General features: G+C 46.1%; 1 protein-coding gene across 1 annotated transcript in view; it reads right to left on the bottom strand.

Moving 5' to 3' along the window:
• Positions 1–10,646, bottom strand: part of dqx1 (DEAQ box RNA-dependent ATPase 1) — a 47,779-nt gene extending 37,133 nt beyond the window's left edge. Inside the window, 3 exon segments of the mRNA XM_080509974.1 lie at positions 4,283–4,323; positions 4,326–4,639; positions 10,365–10,646. Of these exon segments, the coding sequence (XP_080366100.1) occupies positions 4,283–4,323; positions 4,326–4,599 (315 nt within the window). The 5' untranslated portion in view covers positions 4,600–4,639; positions 10,365–10,646.
• Positions 10,647–13,894: the final 3,248 nt, after the last annotated feature.

Raw genomic sequence — 13,894 nt, 5'->3', positions numbered from 1 at the left:
GCAAGGCACCGGGAGTGGATGAGATTCGCCCAGAGTTCCTTAAGTCTCTGGATGTGCAGGGACTGTCGTGGCTGACTCGTCTCTGCAACATCGCGTGGCGGGCGGGGACAGTACCTCTGGACTGGCAGACCGGGGTGGTGGTCCCTCTCTTCAAGAAGGGGGATCGGAGGGTGTGTTCCAACTACAGAGGGATCACACTCCTCAGCCTCCCCGGGAAAGTCTATTCCAGGGTACTGGAGAGGAGGGTCCGGCCGTTAGTCGAACCTCGGATCCAAGAGGAACAATGCGGTTTTCGTCCTGGTCATGGAACACTGGACCAGCTCTATACTCTCCACCAGGTGCTTGAGGGTTCGTGGGAGTTCGCCCAACCAGTCCACATGTGTTTTGTGGATCTGGAGAAGGCGTTCGACCGCGTCCCCCGAGATGTCCTGTGGGGGGTGCTCTGGGAGTATGGAGTACGGGGTCCCTTGTTGAGGGCTGTTCGGTCTTTGTATTCCCGGAGTAGGAGTCTGGTTCGTATTGCCGGCAGTAAGTCGGACCTGTTCCCAGTGCACGTTGGCCTCCGGCAGGGGTGTCCTTTATCACCGGTTCTGTTCGTTACTTATATGGACAGAATTTCTAGGCACAGCCGGGGGCCGGAGGGGTCCAGTTTGGGGACCACAGGATCTCATCTCTGCTATTTGCGGATGATGTGGTTCTGTCGGCCCCATCAAGCCTGGACCTTCAGCGTGCACTGACACGGTTCACAGCCGAGTGTGAAGCAGCTGGGATGAAGATCAGCACCTCTAAATCCGAGGCCATGGTTCTCGACCGGAAAAAGGTGTCTTGCCCCCTCCAGGTCAGTGGAGTTCCCTTGTCACAGGTGGAGGAGTTCAAGTATCTTGGGGTCTTGTTCACGAGTGGGGGAAAGGTGGAGCGTGAGATCGACAGGCGGATCGGTGCAGCATCTGCAGTTATGCGGACGTTGTATCGGTCCGTCGTGGTGAAGAAGGAGCTGAGCCAAAAAGCGAAGCTCTCGATTTACCGGTCAATCTTCATTCCTACCCTCACCTATGGTCATGAACTATGGGTCATGACCGAAAGAACCAGATCCCGGATACAAGCGGCTGAAATGAGCTTCCTCCATAGGGTGGCTGGGCGCACACTTAGAGATAGGGTGAGGAGCTCAGTCACCCTTAGAGATAGGGTGAGGAGCTCAGTCACCAGGGAGGAGCTCGGAGTAGAGCCGCTGCTCCTCCACATCGAGAGGAGCCAGCTGAGGTGGCTCGGGCACCTGTTTCAGATGCCCCCCGGATGCCTCCATAGGGTATGTCCCTCCGGCAGGAGGCCTCGGGGCAGACCTGGGTGAGGGAAGTCTGGGCAACTCTGCTCAGACTGCTGCCTCCGCGACCCGGCCCCGGATAAGCGGCAGACAATGGATGGATGGATGTCCACTGGAGAAAATGTGTTTTCAGGTACAAGTATGGTTCCTCACTATTTGTCTTGTGGAAGAAGAAGCACAGTGGCCAATGTGGCTGGACTTGTTGTTCTTTTCCACAAACAATGTTTGTTTGTGAGCGACTCTTCACCAAAGAAGCTTCCAGAACTACAGTACTTTGAAACTGGACTTCCTCAGAAGTTCATCTTGAAACCTGCTGCTATTCCCACAATAAAAGACTAACGAGGGCCGAGATGTGTCAGTACATTACTACAACTACCAGCGTGAGCTGCTGGCTACGTCACCCAGGGGGTGGAGGAGGCGGCTGTGGGCTGGGCTGCAGTCTCCGTGAGGGTGGAGGAGCTGAGAACCACCATCATGAGAGGTGACGTCAGCTCAGTCCAAGAAATACTAGAATTTCACTAGTTGTGAGTGTTTATACTGGATCACCCACATTATTATCCCACATGAGCACAGGAGGGACTGTGAAACATAAAATCTAGCCAAATATGGGTCCTTTAAAGAGTGCCTTCGTTAAGCTGGCGTTGGGATCTCACAGGACCACAGAAAGTTTGTTCATTTTTTGGTTAGAGACAATATTCATTTGTCATGAGACGCAGTCATGACATGAATTCTGACCCAGGAATGTGATTGACCATCACACCCAGTGGGGGTGGAGGGCCTTCTGCAGGACCTTTCCCCCCCCCATTTCTGCTCACGAGACTCTTCCCCCATGCAATCAGCCAGTCACTGATTGGTTGAAGCTCTCAGGCTTTGACACCTCTGAATTCACACGTTCAACAAAAGGCTTTCAACCAGCCTCCATTCTCTCTCTTGCAAGACTACACTCCAAGGAGGTGAGTTGCTGGAGAGCAGCTCATCCAGCGTTAGCATACAGCTAACACCAGAGGCCTGTAACCAGGGGCCTCCACTCCTCTCTTGCAATGAAGACTCCGAGGAAACCTTCTCCTGATCCAGAGACCAGCACCCACAGTCTGATCTCCAGGGAACCAACCGGCTCCTCCAGGACGGGACCAGGGAAACGACGCCTCACAGAACTTCTTTGTGTTTTCCTCAACAAGCAGGAAAACCAACCAGTTCCTCCAGGACGGACCAGGGAAACGACGCCTCACAGAACTTCTTTGTGTTTTCCTCAACCAGCAGGAAAACCATCACAGACCTGAGCGACCAGCTCCTCAGTCTGGACAAAAGGAACAACCAGGAGCTGTAAAGAAGGACTCCTGAAGCATCAACTTCATCTTCTTCTCCTCAGCCTGCAGAACCAGCAACCACAGTTAGCAGGAGGTGCTAACTACAGGAGAAGACACCAGCTTCCCTCCAGCAGGACAACAACTGAACTCCTTCAAGGAAGTGGTAACAACTGGGCTTTACCTGAGATTAGTTAAACCTGATGCTATGATAGAACTGTTTAACTTGATGAAGATGTGTTGATTCTGTTACCGTGATTGAGTTCTATAGATAATGATATTAGGAGCAGTTATCTACCTGTAAACCAACGTTAGCTCTGCCACAGACACAGGGTCTGCATGCTAATCTTTGCTTTACTAACTAGTTAACTCACAATCCTACACATATCACATCAAAGACAACATCACACCGTAACCGAACACCATCTGACGACTCCTGACGTTTTACAAAACAAATCGCATTCACATCAAGTCATTCTAGAAATGGTTCTTTAGCAGAGACACACAGGAAGCAGATGCTACGGCTAGCTTCTATTGTTCCATTGCTATCAGCACATGGTGGAGACCCAGGACAGACTTCCTGTTCTCTGATAACCTCCATTTGGAATGTAGTTTCTTGTGATCCGCCATCTTGTTTTGTAGTTCCATCACACATCTCACACACACACACACACTCCCTCCAACTCTCTCTCTCTCTCTTTTCTCTCCACACACACACACATGCACCTACACACACACAGCTGTATATAGGTAGTTAGAATCTGTGTTTTATTTGTTTTCATTGTTAATAAATATAATGTTTGGAATCATACTTGCTGTTTTATTAATGAGCACAAAGGTGAATGAAATGTCGACCTCTTCTGTGTCAAGAACTCCAAAATCCTTCAAGCTTTACTGTTAATTCTGGTAATTGTAATTAATTTAACTATTAATTCAAATTCCTGATTAAGTGTTTAGTATATCTTATGAGACTGATAGAACTGAATTGGCTATCATTTCCTGTTTAGACAGGTGGAGCTCCGAGGTTCTGATACACATCAGATTAAATTTCAACATTATTAATAACCATCTTTGATAATTATTAATCATTATCGATAGCCAACCACAACATAAATAGTGATCCTTATGAGGTAGTAAATCCCTACACTGGTGTTTAACAGAATAGATTGGATAAGTTATTTTAAACAATTATTTACTGGTATTCAGAATATTTTTGTTCGATATAAGCAATACTGACCAAGTTGTTATTGTAAATGACAAACAATTCTCTATGAATTCACCGGCTAAAATAAAGGTCAAATAAATAAGCAAATAAATACTGAGGTGTGACTTGTAGTCCAGAAAATGCAATAGCATGACTCATTCGTTGTGAGTTCAGTTAGTGGGACGAAGATGCTCTTTAACATAGATACTTTGAAAGAAATTAAACTATGAAGTAACAACAGATGAAGCGGCGACAAACCAGTCGAGTTAAATTAAGCAACGTGTTGCTGAAGCCAACCTAACTGGTTTGTTGCTGCTTCATCACAGTGGGTCCAGGCTAATGTTCCATGCAGTGGGACATATTTCATGCTATAGATATATGCGAAAGTGACTTGAAGGCAGCGGTGTTGCAGTAATGTGATATTTAATGTTGCCCTTGCTGGTTTGTGCTGACCTGTGTGCTCTTGCCGGCTCCACTGGGAGCGCTGAGCAGCACATGCTGCGGCTCTCCAGGTGCTCCAGCAGACTCTGCCGGAGCGTCCACACAGGCAGCTGGCGCCGCTCCTCCAGCAGGGCGTAGTAGCGTGAAGAAAAGGGCAAACCGTCGTACGGGTTGACCTCCAGGTCCCCCAGGCCCTCAACCTCCCCTGAACCGTCGTCGTCCAAGTCTCCAGACAAGAGGGAGGACATGGACAGAGTGTCCAGGGCTGTGGATGGACGCTGCAGGGACCCGGCAGCGGGCGAGGACACTTTAGCTGGTGTGGAGGACATCTCGAGTGTGGGGGGGTTTCAGAGAGAAGCCTGGGGTAACCTGTAGGGCAGAAATCAGCAGTGTTACAGGGGACAAAGTGACCAGAGTTAGAAGAAATGATTCAACTAATCCTCATATTCCTGTAACATGCAGCTCGGAGTCACATTACACTCTCAAATCACCAAGAACACAGTGCAGAGAAACTTTTTTTTTATTTTATTAAAAAAACATCATCACTTCTAGGTGCTTTTAACAGAGAAACTAGAAAAGCCCATCATATCCACGATCCCAGCAGCGGAGCCTGCCACACCCCCGGGGGCCAGCCCCCCCAACCCGGCGGGATAGAGAAGGCCCCAGCCGCCGAGCCCCGGACCAGCACCCGCCTCTCCCAGACCAGGAATAGCGAAGGCCCAGCCGAGTCGATCCAACCCCCCCCCCCCCCCCCCCCCCGGGAGTGCCATGCCTGAGTGAGCGTGCTCCCCGTACTCCAGCCGCACTCACACCCACAAAACTTCTAAAAATAGCTCAAAAGAAAAAAAATAGTAGAGGTCAAAAAGCTGCCAGAATAGCTTTATCTGCTTGAGCAGTTCAACTCAACTTTAAAAAATGACAAAGGTTGAAACAATTGTGCACGTCATGAGTGATACACTTCTGGTTCACTTCCTCAACGTTCCATAACACAACGATCCCAAAACGCTCTCCACCTTTCCTCCAGTAGTATATAGCCCCGTTTCCACCGCACAAAAAGTGCCGGCCTAGACGGGTCTACACCGCTCCGGTTCGCGTGTCACGACAGGAATGCGGTCTAAACGCTCCAGACCGCTCCAAAGGCCACCGCTTTTCCGCTCCCCTTCCGTCGGGGTACCAGGACCATGGAACGGGTCTGAGGTTGAGGAGCTGTCTACTGATTCAGTGATATACGACACGCCCTCAATATTTTAATGTGCCGGCTGAATCCTCTGCGGTCAGTGTGGTCAGCTGTGCTCTGGTGGTTTTTATTTTCCTTTTCTTTTATTTCCTGCTCAACTTTAGTGTTTGTGGTGAAACAGCGACTTGAGGCAGGGGGAGACCGGGGGGAGGGACTTTGCATCGCGTTGGAGCTTCCTGTTAGCAGCATAGCGCTCGCCGTGGCGTGGATGCGCGTCCGGGACACCGGAGTCTGGAGCTTTCGTCGTTTCCAGAGGCGGTCAGTGTTCTGTTCAGCCGCGGTCAGTGGCGCTTTATCGCGAGGACGGACCGCGGAAGCCATGAAAAGGAGCTCGGAGCTCGGCGCCTTCGTGTTCCGGCGCTGAGCTGCCGGACCGCGATCAGCACCGGAGTGGAGAGCCTCCTGCGTTTGAGCAGAAAGCTCAGACTCCCGTGTCTGTGCCTCAGCCAACCGGGGGGAACGCTCCGGCCACTTGCCCCGCACCCGAGCGCCAGAGCCCAAGTCGCCCTAAGTTGCCGGCAAGTGGCCGGAGGTTTCGCTTTCTCACAACAAACACGGAAGTTGCGCTGCAGCTCTCCACTGCAAAAAATGACTGCTGCAAAAAGTAACTTTTTTTTTTTCTGCTGCAAAAAATAACAGTGCAAAGTGGAGAATTTAAACAACAACAGAGGATTCATAAGATCTACATCTGACGGCTTTCTTTTCCGTTATAATGTCACATTTCTGTGGAGCTCATAAGCCCCGCCCACTTTTAACGCTCCTCTCTGCAGTGGAGACATGACCCAAAATTTCGGTCGGGGTCTCTATTCCGTACCGCTCGGTACCGCTCTGCTCCGTCCCGGCACTTGTGTGCGGTGGAAACGGGGCTATAGTTTCACTCCAGGAGTTCTGAGCCTCTGGATCGTTATTTGCTTTTAAATTGTGATTGTTCAGACGAGGAGACGGAGGATCTCTTCACACAAGCGTCCAGGAGCTCTGGAACAGGAGCAGTCTGCGCACAGATCGCGTGTTCGCCCGCAGAGGGTCGCTGTGCACCTGAGCACACGGGCTGGATGGTGATTTTGATGTCACTGCGCACACGTGCCTTGCAGAGAGCATGGCTTGGCCTTCAGAAGGTCAACCTGCCAAAATGGCTAAACAACCAAAATGTACAGGGTAGCAGCACTTCCCGTCCACACACCAGGTGGTGCCATCACTGGGACTGTTTATTGGCTTGTGGAATTCACCAGGGCAGGACTCTGATCACGCAGGTAACGTTTAAGTCAGACTGACGCTTGTAGAGCAGTCACACATCACTTCCTGTTTGATGGCGAACGATGGAACATAGCCACGCCCTTCTTTGACTTTTGCTGAAGATTTTCATAAGTCTTCCTGAAGGCCAGTTGTATACACTGGAGGACGTTGTCACAAACAAAACTTTCACAGTTAACGCCAAACGGCAGATAGCCAGTTGCGATTAGAGTATGGCTGTCAGTGACATTTTTGTGTGTCCTGATGTGTTTCATATTCCTACAAATTTCAAGAATGATATCAGAGTGTTGGGCCATGAAACGTGAAAATATGCCTTAAACTTCCTGTAACCAATTGACAGTGCTCGTACTATTTCAGAACTGACATGTCGATGTGATGTGGGCAGATTAAACATATAAAGTTTAAGGCTGATTGGAGCATACACATGAAAGCGCCATTGATGGAGCCATTTTGCCTGATTATTCCCAGAAAACATGTGTGTCCAAAGTATTGTAACTTTCATTCAGCATGTTTTGGGGCTCCTGATGAATTTCATTTGGTTCAAAGCAGAAAAAATGGCTCATTTGGTGATAAAGGACACAGTCGTCTAGTATAAGCAGCATGTTTGCTATTCAGCTGAGGAATGTTTCTCAGACATGACTTGTGCAGAAAGGAGGGCCTGCAGGCACGTTTCATTTATTTCAATGAACTGCAGAACAGATACGCAGTCCGGGAAATTTGGTTTCACACTTCAGTGGTGGCATTTCAACCCTGAAGCTACAAAAAGTCCCAAATCACAACACAGAAACATCCATCTGGGAACATGAGGAGGAGGGAGCATCATGAGTTGGTGTTGCGCGCAGGCATGGATTCAATTCGGTTTTTCAGTGCATTGAAATATATGAAAGGTTCCAGTAGGCCTTCCTTTCTGCTCTTTCATACACTGAGTCTGTGTCTGGTCGGTGTTTGCCACAGGCTGAAGTCAGGATGCTTGTCTAACGGCTGAAGAGGAAAACTTTGCAGGTTTTCACAACATTACTCATGCTAATGTTGCTCGCAGACATGGAGCTGCAATCAGTTGTTAATTTTACTGCCGTTTGTCTACTATTCATTTGACCTCATTAAAGAATGAATCTATCTCATTAATAACATATATATATATATTTTTTAAATGTACTTTTTTTTGTTTTATTGCATGTTTTTAACAATGCAGAGCCCCTCAGGCTGGATGTTAAGGTCAATTCGTACTCCATAAGAACAAGACGACGTGTGCTGCCGAACAAAATGACATTGTTTCCTTCAGCAAGCTCCTTCTGGCCGAACGAGTTAGTTTGGGCAGTGCCAGCCGTCCTGGCCGAACTGTGGAGGCGCCACAAACTTCTGTACTGACGTGTGCTGCGCATGCGTGTTCCGGCTCGCTAATCACTATTAGTCGGATTTTAATCACATTTAGCTTCGAACATTGCTATTATCTGAGCGCCGCAGCTTGTTAAAATGTCGTGATGCCCCTGACTCAAAAATACATTCAATAAATGATAGGCTTTGCAATGTGTGCTAATTAATTATAATAGTTGGAATAACTGTAACGTTAGCTTGAGCATCTATGTTACACTAATAAAAAAAAATTAAGAAATAAAGTTTACTAAAATAGCTCATTCATTCATATTGTTTTCCATTTTATGATTACTGTGTGAACATAAAATATAATATTTGATGGAAGCGGTTTAATTGAGCTCAGGTGTTGTAAGGAAAAGAGAAGGTCTTTGGTGCAGTGAGAGAAACAGGTTTTAATTTACACCCATTGTGTCTGCGGGATTAAAGCAGAACACACACTGGTGAGAACAAATATCCCAGGACAATAGAGCTCCCTGTTATAAGATGTCAAAACTATGTCAGAACAACAATAACCGAGACTGGGAAATAACAGATGTACTAGTTCAGGGCCCAGCATGGAGACACGGGGTGGTGCTGTGTAGGCTGAAGCCTGTTTATGTGGAATATTTTGTTCACTGTAATGTGGATTATTCAACATTTACTATAGCCTCTGCTTAGTGTGTGCATATTAACAATACAACAATCTACAATGTACCAGACAAGTGCTTTTCGGGGTGGTTCAGGTCCACATTTCTTCTATTTTAAGTGCAGAAAACCAACCTTACTTGGTTTAAATGGGTTACAACTGAGTGCCATCTTCTATTTTCTCTACTATCCAGGTGTTCCAGCCCATGTGGAAGGCTATAATGAGGGTGAGTTTGCAGATGAAGACAGTTTCTGCCACTTTAAACCAAAAAACTAATTATATAGAGCAGCAGAACACGTTTAACTTTTGAAATAAAGCCAACACAGCTCAAGTTTAATTACACTATTCATAAAAGAGGCTTTATATTATGTTGCCTCAGATCACCTTCGAGCAGACTATCTATATATATCTACATAAAACAAAAATCTAGATTTGCAGCTGGTTTGGCTTTTCTTTAAACCTATCTGTCTATCACAATGAAGTTATTTGAGCAATTGTATCCACATTAGTCCTCACATTTTGTTTGAGCCGTTTTCTGCCACTCCGCCTTCGACACAGGGATCCTGCAAAAGTTGCCCATGTACCCTGGATCTCTGAGTTAAAAGGAGAACAATAAGCCAGCCGTCCCTGCCAGTGAAAACTTTTGATAACCTTCTCACACTGACACCCCCAAGTTCAGCACAGATGTGCACAAGTTCTCCTGCAGTTTCAACAGTTTCAGTGTGGACGGCTGCAGGGACTGGGACCATGTTCACACTGTATGCTGGGGATGGCTGCCTGCCACACAGTCTCATGGGAGATTTGATTATTCTTGTTATTGTTCATTGCCTTTCAATAATACATTTGAAATGTACATTATATTGTTCAGCTATAGTGTCGTCCACTTGTTCAATGCATACATTTGTTTTGAAATTCATAGTTAGACAACTCTGGCAGTTTTTACAGTTTCCAGCTGTAATAAAGACACACTCTCACACACACACACACACACACACACACACAAAAGATATATTAATTTAAAAAATGTTTAACATCGTTTTGGACAGCTCTAATGATTTTCATACTGAGTGGCCACAGGGCAGAAATGAAAGTGAAAATACACTGATAATTGAAGTAAAGTAAATAGAAGCAGGAGGCACTTTTTGTATTGAGTGGAGGACTTGGAAACTGTGTGCAGACAAACAAACAAACAAAACAAACTGTGTCTCTGATGAGACCCTGAAGACAATCAGCTGATGGGACAAAGTGTGTGTGGGGGGGGGGGGGGGGGGGGGGGGGGGGGGGGGGGGGGGGGGGGGGGGAGAGAGGGGGAGAGGAGAGAAGAGAGAGAGAGAGAGAGAGAGAGAGAGAGAGAGAGAGAGAGAGAGAGAGAGAGAGAGAGAGAGAGAGAGAGAGAGAGAGAGAGAGAGAGAGAGAGAGAGAGAGAGAGAGAGAGAGAGAGAGAGAGAGAGAGAGAGAGACTGTCATCTGACATAAGAGTCCATTTAATGATTCCTGAGCCTGTTTCGTGTGTCACCGGACACAGAAGAGCAGAACCGTCCCTGTCTCGTTGTTCCTGTTGTTTATCTCCCAGCTGACAGACACACACCGCAGACAGCCGGACATACCTGCGGGCCATACTGGGGGAAGGTGACGCAGGCGCGGCACACGGCTCGCCCTCCGCCCGCTGCTGTTGTTCCGTCACTGCGCTCCAACCGAGTCTCCTAATAACTCAAAAAGGAGCTGGAACTGCACCCTCACCCTGTCATGGTGGACTCCCGGAGGACCGAGGACATTCCCTGTCCAGACAAAGACATTGAAGGAGGAGCAGGTGGTGTAGAAGGAGGTGTCTCTTTCTCCGTGCGGCTAGTATGACGCCATGTTGGACTTACCGAGCTGTCAAACCTCAAGCTGCGTTCAGGGACACTCGGAGACTTCAGGATTGTCTTCGCTGTCAAACCTCAAGCTGCGTTCAGGGACACTCGGAGACTTCAGGATTGTCTTCGCTGTCAAACCTCAAGCTGCGTTCAGGGACACTCGGAGACTTCAGGATTATCTTCGCTGTCAAACCTCAAGCTGCGTTCAGGGACACTCGGAGACTTCACGATTGCCTTCGCTGTCAAACTCAAGCTACGTTCAGGGACATTCGGAGACTTCAGGATTGTCTTCGCTGTCAAACCTCAAGCTGCATTCAGGGACACTCGGAGACTTCCGCATTGTGTTCACCGTCTCACTTCGGGCTGGCAGAATTCAGATTTTCAGTTTTGAAGTGACATTTATTTCTAATAACAAATGCTTAATTCTCTCAAATTTTACTTATTTCTAAATCAAACCAAAGTCCAGAAAATTACCTTTTTTCTCAGAATTTTGACCTTTTTAATGCCCTTGTATTCAGATGATATAAATAAGAATTTATACTTGTTTTTCTCAGATTTAATATTCCTATTTATTTCAATTCTGAGAATGTTAACTTTATTCTCAGAAAAAATCTTAAATTTCACAGTTCTGACTACTGTTATTATATTTGATTAAATTAATGTTGTTGTTTTTTTAATTATTTCTGAAATCACACCCAGAATTAAATTTTAAAAAGTTTTTTCCCTCTCATCAAGATTATTCACAAAGTGACGAGGACAGGGGTCTGCTCAATGGCATGTCTCTCTTCAGGTAAAGTTGCGGTTGCAAAAACCCTCTAATAACAGAAAATTCTAACACACTCACCTCTATATTTTTGAGCGGGACCTGGCTGCAAACAAAGGGCACCAGTATACCCAAACGCCATACAAGAAGTCATGTAACCTCCATAGCGGAAATTAGCCTTCTTTGTGTGTTTTTTTGCCAAACTCAAAGGAAATCACCCAAAGTACTGATGGCTGCAGGAAACTGAGCTAAAGACAAGGAGTCTGCTAAACCTAAGAATGCACTTTTCTACCAGCAGAATATTGTACTGTTGTGTTTACCTGGATTCTAGAAATAAAATAGAATTAAAAGAATACATTTGGCAACAGGAAAAAACTGAATGTTATAATATTTTAATGATTAAGCAATAAACCTGAAAGTGAACACGTTTCCAGTCCGAGGAGTTGCCCATGCTGTTGCAATAACATCTGCCTGGGGCCACTGTCGTACTGATGCTCCTCCCGTACCCCTAAAGATCCCTGCTGTGTGAGAAAACAACCAGCACATTCATACCAGCACTGTTTGGTCTGGACCAGAGTTCACTGCAGGTATTATCTGCTCAGTTTGGGCAGGTGTGAAAGCTTCCCAAACCAAAGGAAGTGAAAGCCCAGGGACTATCCAGCGGACCCAGAGAGAGGACTTGACGTCGCCCAATATCTGTATAATCACAGCTGCATGTTATAGTCTCTCCGTCTTTTTCTGTACTTCTGCATTTGTCACATGTACCGAGAAACATGCTGGATAACTCGCTGCCTTGGCTGCTGCTCACACTGGGCAGCTTCTTGTGAAATAACATTTAGGTTTAAAACCCCAACACTGCACAAATTTGCTGTTGCTCCACTGTTTTTGTTGTGAACAACTCCACTAATGGGGCAGAATTCCTGGCTTTTGGTCCAGACCAATCAGTGACCCGGGTTTCTACTTCATCCGGCTTGTCTTCCTCTCTGGTCGGTGATTGCTTCAGGTGATAGCGCCCCAAACAAGCAGCTGTTGTAATTGCATCATGTGGTCCAGGCAGTTTGGCACACTCTCAATGTAGTGTGAAAACAAAGCAAAGCAAATAAAGGTGTGAAGATTGTCTGCATTCTCCACTTGATAGAAACGAGTCCAAAGACTATTCTGGTGAGAACACAGCCTCAGTCTCTGTCTTCCATTAGCTGTCCACCATTTAGTCTTCAAGTTAGACAGTGCATTGAAATTGTCAAATAACATGTTGATGTTATGTGTTAAACATTCAAAATGTTACAATTAAGGAAATTGACATCTTTCAAAAGACTCATTTAAGTTTGAAAAGATTTATTGTCTTCCTCATTCTAACTTTTCAGTTTACATACAGTATAAAGTTTTTAAAGAGTCAATTAATGGACTATCCACCTTATTCCGCCCCGCCCACTTTTACTTCTGTCCCTCACTTCCTGAGTGAAACGCACTTCCTGTTTCAGCAAAATCGCATTCATTTCTACGGAGAACTACTGGGAAGACTTGCGTCTAAAATATCATATAAGGTAGGTTATTTTGCGTCAAATGTGCTATGATCATGTACACCAACGAGTAAACGATGCATTGCTTCTGTTGATAGTTTGAAAACGACTTTGAGGTGTTTCTAGAGCCCGTTTGCCGGTCAGATGGTCCAGAGTGTGTCCAGTGCTAAATGCTGTCATTATCGTGCCGCAGCGCGGAGTTGGTCTTGTTTACAAGACGACAGGCTAATGTTGCTAACTAGTTAGCTTCCAGCCGGTCCAGCGATTATTAAGCCACGTCTTGCTTAGGCATCTGTTAAACAAACCCAGCGACTGAAAACTACCCAAAACATGCTTTGTAAAGATATGCAGCATGTCCATGTCGGGAAATATTTAGCTGCTGCAGGAACAGAAATAACCTAAAGCTATTTGCTATTAGCAGACACAACAAAATCAATATGAAATAGCAGATTAATACAAAAAGGCCAATCGAGTAGCAGGGTTAGGGTTAGATTTTAATTAATGCTCACTACCATCACCTTAGGCCCAGACATTTGATGATGATAATGTAGTCTAGTCTATTCTAAAACTGAGAACAGTGAAGCATGAATGTAAAAACTAAAGTACAGCTACTTTATCTCTTATTATACTTTCTGCTGCACCAATAGTCTGTTATATTGTATTTCCATTTGTAAAACTTTGTTTTTCTGACTCTGCTAATTACTTGTCTTTCACTGTGTGTCACAGAAACATGGAGAGAACGACATTGGAAGAGACCACACATGCACTGAGGAGCTCAGGAGGAATTTTAATGTACAAATAAACAAATAAACAAAGCCTACATTGGCCTACTTCTCCTCCATGATGTCGTACCACAGCAATGTAATCTTGCTGACTTGTGACTGTGCTTTAAATTGGAAACAATTAAACAGACTCGTATCGCAAATCAAGTAGCGCGGGGCTAAACCGGAAGTGTGATTACGCGCATGGCGCCGCCCACGCTAACTTCCGGAATAAGG

The sequence above is a fragment of the Blennius ocellaris genome, assembly GCF_963422515.1.
Source record: "Blennius ocellaris genome assembly, chromosome: 15".
NCBI classification, from domain to species: Eukaryota; Metazoa; Chordata; class Actinopteri; order Blenniiformes; family Blenniidae; genus Blennius; species Blennius ocellaris.
Note: the sequence above shows the minus strand (reverse complement) of the source record. Positions and strands in the feature narration are given on the sequence as shown.